At 36.5% G+C, this 8,141-nt stretch overlaps 1 protein-coding gene across 1 annotated transcript; it reads right to left on the reverse strand.

Annotated features, from left to right (window-relative positions):
• Nucleotides 1-1,082: 1,082 nt before the first annotated feature.
• LOC139867877 (uncharacterized) lies at nt 1,083-2,706 on the reverse strand. Its single transcript, XM_071856227.1, has 2 exons — nt 1,705-2,706; nt 1,083-1,151 (listed from the first exon to the last, which is right to left on the reverse strand). Exons 1-2 carry the CDS (start codon nt 2,704-2,706, stop codon nt 1,083-1,085), a joined length of 1,071 nt encoding a protein of 356 aa, XP_071712328.1.
• Nucleotides 2,707-8,141: the final 5,435 nt, after the last annotated feature.

An 8,141-nucleotide genomic window follows, 5' to 3' on the forward strand; every position in this document is an offset into this window, starting at 1 on the left:
CCCCCCCCCCCCCCCCCCCCCCGGCCCATAAATGCTTTTGATTATTTTTACCCATAATGCGTTGTTTTCATTTTTAAAGCGCCACCACCACTTACAAAGTAGTGATATGTTTTTAGCAAAAAGGGATCCCACGTTTAAGCCCCCGCATTCGTAAGGTAAGATTATTTGGTCCCATTTAATCCAATTAATTTTATTATCATTTGAAGAACCTCCCCAGAAAAATTTCCGCCTTTTAGATTCGAGAACCTTAAGGATAGCGGATGGTGCGTGGAATAAGGAGAAGTAGTATAAAGGGATACTACTTAGAATAGATTTGATTATCGTAAGATGGCCTCCGAATGAAATGGATTTGGCAGCCCAATCCGTTAGTCTTTTATCGAATTTTTCAACGATTGGTTGCCAAGACGAAGAGTGTGAAGTGGGGACTCCGATAGGGAGTCCGAGGTAAGTAAAAGGGGTAGATCCAGCAGAGCAGTTAATGTACTGAGCCATTTGCTCGGTTTCGATCAAAGAGGTACCGATACCGTAGAGGTTGCTTTTGCGGAAATTAACTTTGAGCCCCGAAATATTTTCAAAGCACTTAAGGAGTTTGGAGATGTGTTTTGCGTTTCGTTTAGACCACTCACCGAAGAAGATTGTATCGTCTGCATACTGAAGGTGTGTGATAGTGAGATTATCATGTCCGATTTTTAACCCTTGCAAATGACCATTGGCTAATGCTATTTTGACAAGTATGTTAAGACCTTCAGCAACAATGATGAATAGGAACGGCGATATGGGATCACCTTGACGGATTCCCCTTTCGGGAGAGAATTCTTTGGTGGGAGACCCGTTAATTAAGACCGATATAGACGATGAGGAAAGACATGCCCGGATGAAACCAATCCATTTTAAACCAAAACCCATAGATTGCATGGTTTTAAATAGAAAGTCCCATTCAATGCAATCGAATGCTTTTTCAAAATCAACTTTAAAGATTAGGCCTTTTTGTTTTTTACGTTTTAATTCATCTATTATTTCGTTTGCAATTAGGACACTATCAAGGATGTTGCGGCCTTTGAGGAAAGCAGTTTGTTCAGATCCTATGACTTTATGGATGACCTTTGCAAGGCGATTGGAGAGTATTTTGGTGAGGATTTTATAATAGCTACCTATTAGACATATTGGTCGATATTCATTTAGTTCAATTGGATTAGATTTTTTCGGAATTAAGGTGAAGAAGGAAGCATTACAACCTCTGGAGATTTCCGCGTTTGTCCAGAACCAATCTAAACAATTAATTAGGTCGTTTTTTATCAGTTCCCAATGTTTTTTGAAGAATTTCATGTTGAAGCCATCCGGGCCGGGAGCTTTGGAACTATCACAGTTACCTATGGCTTCCCATATTTCTGTTTCATTAAATTTAGCTTCTAATAGTTGATTGTCTAAAGAGGTGATGTAATCGAGATGTGGTACATTGTCGAAGGGGCATTCGTCACGAAGATGTTTGGAAAGGAAGACGTTTTTAAAGTAAGAATATGCTTCTTGTTTTATTAGATTAGGATCTTCAGACCATGTTCCATTGATTGACAGGCCGTGGATGTTGTTTTTACTTGTTCTTTTTTTAATATAATTGTGAAAATATTTTGAATTTTCATCACCTTCAAGCGCCCATTTGATTCTGGATTTTTGTTTAAGCATGTTTATTTTCTTTTTTTCTTTGACAGTTTGCTGCATTTTTTCATCGATCCATTTTTGTTTTTCCGATTCAGATAATGGTCTGGTTTCGGCAGTTTGTTCCCAATTATTACATTCAGATATATGATCTCGGATTTGTGAGTCAATGTTATCAAGTTGAATACTATGTTTTTTGAGCTCCATTTTTACGTTTTTTAATTTATTACGGAAGATGCAGTCTGGCCTATTACCAGTAGTCGGAATCGACCAGGCTCTTTCAATGACAATGTCGGCATCTTTAAGGTCGAGCCATGTGTCAAAAACACGTATTGGTTTAGGGCCTGAATCGAGGAGGTTATTTCTTAGAATGATAGGACAGTGATCGGAAAGATCACGATCAAGAGTTTTGGAGGATGTATTGGGCCAGATGGTGAAAATGCCATCAGAGACAAGGAATCGGTCAAGTTTACTGAATTTCATTGTTTTCTCACATATCCTTGTGAATCTTTTTCCACCTAATGGAAGATCAATTAATCCGGAGTTATTTATGAAATTATTAAAATTATCTGCCCAATGTTGATTGCAATCTGTATTCATGCGTTCTGTTTTGTTTCTTACTTCATTAAAGTCACCAAAGACAATGTGTGGAATGTTAAGAGAGTTAATGAGAGATGAGAGTTCGTTCCAGAGTCTTAGTTTTTTTGAGGAAGAATGAGGACCATATACATTAATGAAAGCAATTTCAGAATCATGCCCTGCCCATGTTCCGCGTATTGCTAAGAAGAATTCGCCCTCAATCGCATAATTGAACGAAAAGATATTAGTATCCCAAATAGTTAAGATACCACCGGAAGCACCAACCGAGTCCTTTTGGACGAATTTAAAATCAGAATTACCCCAGAAAGATTCAATGGTGTTATCACCTGTTTGTCCGCATTTGGTTTCTTGTAGACCTAAAATCGTTGGTTTTTCTTTATTGCAGATACGTTTTAGCCAACTTATTTTACCCGTTTGTCCAATACCCCGAATATTTAAAGAAATTGTACACATGAGAAAAAAACTTACAAATATCGATGTGAAGGAGGATGGATTCATTGGAGGTTGCGTCGAATCCCGATGCATTTCCCGAATTCAAACGTGTCTAAACTTTTGCTGGAGGTGGAGCCTGATTTATTATTCTTTTTGTTACGCGTCGTGTCTATGTGAGCTCCCTTCGAGTAGCCGGATGTGTTACTTCCACCATTAGACGAGGATTTATTACGTTTAGCTAGATGTGAAATTCTGAGTTTTTGCCCACTTCTTGCTAGGTGTTTCATATAAAGCATATTGGATCTAGGTCGTTTTATGTCCGGTTTTTGTAGGGTGTTTTTTGGGTTAGGAATAGGCTTGGCAGTGGTATTGGATAATTTCCTCTTTTTTGATATTGCAATATCCGGAAATAGTAGAGGTTCAAGGTTAAAAGGGTCGGAATTTGTTTATTGCGTGGCGTTTGGGGCGGGCATAAAGGTTAAAGGTGATTTGGTATGAGAGTTTAAGGGTGAGTCATGAGTGGGGTCGGTTGGATTTTGAGTAGTGTGGGGGTCAGCTAAGTGCTCAGTATGTTCGAGTGTGTCACTATTGAGTGAGTTTACTGTTTCATTTATATCATTCTGTATGGAATCATTGGGTATATTGTTACCCGTAATATCCTTAGAGGGTATTGGGCTAGTAACCGAGACAGCGTGTACTTGGGCTTCATGAATTTTTGAGTCCATGGTAGTTGGGCTGATGCAGACTGTTTCAGGGGTATCAGGTACTTGGGCTTCAGGAATTTTTGAGTCCATGTTAGTTGGGCTGAAGCAGGCTGTTTCGGGGGTATCTGGTAATTTTGTTGTTTTGGGGCTGGTGTCGGCTATATCAGATATAGGGGTATGGGTAACAGAAGGTGTAGGCTTTGTGGTGTTTAGTTTCGATGGGTTTGAGGAGGTGGTGTAAGGTATATTGGAGTTGAAATCAGGGATGGGTGGTGGTTCGTTTGAGTCATTATCGGTTGGAGGTTGAGGTGGCTGGCGAGATTGGTTATGAGCTATGTTTTCAAAATGAAGGGTATTCATACGTTTTGAGGAGTTGGTAGATGTTTGATTAGCCGGAGAACTATCACTTTGTGGGTGCGTGAATCCAATATTTTTGGCGTAGGTGTTCTTTTCATCAATTCCTTCAACCCGGTTTTCGCAATCTAAATGTGACTCTTCGTCTGAGATATGTCCATCCGAGAGGCTATCGGCTTCCCAATTTGACGAGTCATCAATCTCACCGTATGGATTAAACATAGAAAAGTTTTGAACCTCAATGATATATGCTTTAGTCTGATTAATGTCACCGGGATTGATAATAGCTTGTCCATTTATCGGTGAGAAGTTGTTCGTTTTGACAATTACCGAACCGTGAGATAAATCTTGATTGTTCTCATTTGTTATTGAGCAATTAAACGTTTCAATTACTTCACCCCAATTTTTGGCAATGTCAATGAAGGTGGATTCTAGCCAACAAGTAATGGGAACCCCAAATATGTTAATATAAGCGAGTCTACCGGAGGATTTATATATTTCAGGGTCCCATGGATTAATATCCTCTAGCCAATTCCATAGTGGGTGATCCGAGTTGTTAATCAAATCAAGGGCCGGGTTGGATTCCTCAAATATAAGCATTAGATCATGCCCGCCTAGATATTTGATAGTAAACCCACTAAGGATTTCACTTTCACATATCTCGCTAAAATATTCCAAGTATTCAAGGTCTTTGACCTTTGCAATTACCGCTTGACCAAGTATTTGAATAAGTTCATCATTAGAGTTTACCTTAATCGAAGGGATGCTTTCGTTCGAGGCCGGCTTGTTGAGGATCACATCTTTGAATTTTCTGTCATCCACATGAGAAGTAAAGGCTGACTTGACATTGTTTCTTGTACCAGGATTCGATTTGTTGGGATGTGCATCAGGTTTCTTTCTTTCAGAATCATGAGCCAAGTAAACTTTGAGAAGATTATCACCTGCAACTATAAGACTAAGCCTTCTTGCGAGAGATTCTTTGTGATATGGAGGGACATCTAAGAACCGAACAAAACCAAACTTTCTTCCATTTTTCAGTGTCTTCTTAGGTATATAGACTTCATGAATATTACCATATCTTTTGAATATGTCCCAGAAGTCTATGGAGCACCAATTGTCAGGAAAGTTATGGAAGAGGTAAGAAGTTATTCTTGACTTATCAATTGGGATCGGGTTTGGGTTTGTATTAGATTTAACCGAATCAGAGCTAGGGTTCCCGAACCGTTTGACAAGATTAATGGCAGATTCACGATATTTAAAATTGTTATAGATTTGATTATAAGATGAATTCAACTTTGACGAAAACTGAGAGGTTTTTGTTTTAGGGTTCGCCTGCTGAGATGGGTATCGACTAGGGTTTGGGTTGTTAGGAGGAGAATGCTTGCTATGATCAACTTTAACCCAAACACCTTCATTGATAGGCTTATAATTGATGTGATGATTACCAGTAGTGAAGGCAGAGTTTGGACGGTTTATGTTAACACGAGATTTAGGAGTTAGGGGTGAAACCGGTATGTGAGACATGGTGAATAAGAATCAAATGGAAATATTACGAAAAAACAGAAACAAAGAGCTTGAAAACAGATCGATTACCAGATTAACAAATTAGGGTTGCCGTAGAGAAGATGAACAGTTGAGAGAGGAGAGAGCGTCATAGATCCTTTTGAACGCGTCTTTATCAATCAAACTTTAGTTTGTGGGTTTTGTTCTTACAATATTATTTTAATAATGTATTGATTGCATACATTTAGCTTTGTTTTTGTTGTTCTTCTATCGAACCAACATTTTTACTGCATGAGCTTCATAGTTTTTCTCAAGTAAGTCATGGCTACCATCTACTCCGGTGAATTCCTTGTGGATGACTACGATATCCAACCCAAATACTTTACTGGAAATTAAATCAATGGATTAAGTCGGCAATTTAATTTTTAAAGGCACCATATTAGTATATAACTAAAAAATGTACAATAATAACTTTGGAAATTAAATTGTGGAAGGCTGCATCATATTGGACAGAACACCACACTAATATGAGACATAACCCAAAGAGCCAATGGCTTGACGGTATCGAGGTCACTCTTACAATTTTTAGGTTGAGTGTTCGAGTACTGCTTAGAACATTTCGTGGTGTATATATTCGTATTAGTATTAGATATTTGTGTGAGTTTCCTTTTTAAAAAAAAAAAAAAATGATACAGAATCAGTAAGGGGTCGGTTTAAGTATGTGTCAATTTGGATTAGCTATAGGCTTAATAATATGATACTAATATGATACGCTAATATTATTTTATTATTTTCTTATTTCGATTTTTATTGGCTTGAACCCGTGAACATTTGATGGAGGACCGGGTTCAACTATAACGATTGTAATATGTGTATTAAGAGTATACGTGCTGAAGATTTGACAGATGAGTTAATTGGAAAATGAAGGAGCTGTATACTCTGGTGCACTATATTAGCTTAATTCCAGTACTATATTTATTTATCACATCTTAATATGTTACATTGGTGCATCAGGTTATAAGTTATAATGGTTTTTTTTCAAATTCTTTTATAGATTACATCTGTTAAACATGTTTTAACTATTAGAATGCTATTTGTCAGTAATTGCAAAATATATTAGAGTTTTTGTTAATATGATAATATAATATTGCATTTACAATTTTACATAAACTAACAAATAACGCTTTCAGAGTACACACACGAATCAAGTTGTTTCGATTGACCACATGTAAATTATATTTTTCATCATTATCTGTAATCATCTTGAATATTGTGTGTTTAATAAACTATTTATTATAATTTCATGCAACATACGAGCTCATAAAACCAGTGTCTTATATATACTGATCCTAAAAGTTCTTTTTTTTCCTTTTTTGCCCAAAAAAAAACATATATAACCAAAGTTCGTTCATCAACCGATGAAATAACGTATCAAAATAGTATAAGAAAACTCGGCAAACTTAACAGCTAGAAAACAAACCTAAAACTAACCTAGCCAAATTTTTTTTATCTAAAGATGAATCAAGTCAAATAAAGAAAACAAACAACACCAAAAAGTATCCAAACTGAGTTCTCCAAGACACCAACAATCAAATTAACTCATGGACTTCCTTGTTTTTCCACGGCAGGAGATGCTTTTTTTACTTTCGAACCTGATTTTAATAACTATCCTTCAACTTTTTCAAAGATAACGTCTACATTTTCGAAAGTATTATTTTCTCGTTATTTCTAAGGAGTATATCAATATTTGTTCGTTTAAGCATTTGGGCCAACAACCTACTGATTTAGAAAACTGGTACTCAAATCTTGTTTACTTATTGGACTAAAACCCGTAAAACATCCCATATTATGCTCTCATTTTGGGTAGCAAATAGCAACAAGTATGGTTCGCTCCCTCCTTATGTGCCTGGTATTAGGATTGGTAGTTTTTCGACAAATTTTTTCTCATATGAGGTTAATAATTGGGCGGGCAAGTTATTTAGTCGATTGAAGGTGGACGGTATGATTATTAAGTCAATCATAAAGACTCGGAAATGTAAAAAGGTCGTCGGGTAGTTTGTGATCGGTTTGTTGGTTCTTATGTTGGTTGTCTTTTATTGTTAGTTTTAGCTTATTATATTGGTTCTTGTTATCTGTTCGTGTTTCGGCATCTGTTTTACGATCGGGTTGCTCAAGGTTCGGGTTTAGTTAATTGTTGCTCTTTGGTTTGTGTTAGGGATCGTTTACTGCTTCCGAGCCTTGTAACACTTTTGTTTCATTTGTATTTTTGTTCATCTTTTTTTTTATCTATTGATTAAAATACTTTGTTACTGCTATCGTTATTTTAGCAACAAAAAAATGTAACAAGTAAAACAAAATTACGACTTGTGAGTATTCAATTTTTGATTAATAGATAAAACCATAAAATTGTATTCCTAAGTGCTTTTACAAAAAGTATAAAGTATTAATGAATGTGTCAACATCGTTGCGAATTAGGTTTCCTTCTAACCTGTTTGTAAGTGACAAATGAGAGCATTTGTTGATATCGCCGTTCAAAAAAATAAAAATAAATAAATAATTATTCTAAAGAATATAAAAAGGACAAATTGTCCGAAAATGTAACATAAGTTTTGGGCACCAACATCTCCATTAGATAAGCTACCTCTTTAGATTTATTTTAGGGCTTACTATTTATACAAATATACAACTATCAACAGTAGATCACCGCTGGAATCAACACCAGCACCACCGTTGCCATGAACAGAAGTATTGTTGCCGGGTTTGGATGTGCAAATGGGATTCATGGGTAAATCGAACTACCAAATCCATTGCCATCTTCAAACGCCGACATTCATTCAAACCACCAAACGTCATTTTTTATTTATTTGAAGAACGATTGAGATCACCTTGTTGATT

The sequence above is a fragment of the Rutidosis leptorrhynchoides genome, chromosome 9 (genome assembly GCF_046630445.1).
Source record: "Rutidosis leptorrhynchoides isolate AG116_Rl617_1_P2 chromosome 9, CSIRO_AGI_Rlap_v1, whole genome shotgun sequence".
Classification (NCBI taxonomy): Eukaryota; Viridiplantae; Streptophyta; class Magnoliopsida; order Asterales; family Asteraceae; genus Rutidosis; species Rutidosis leptorrhynchoides.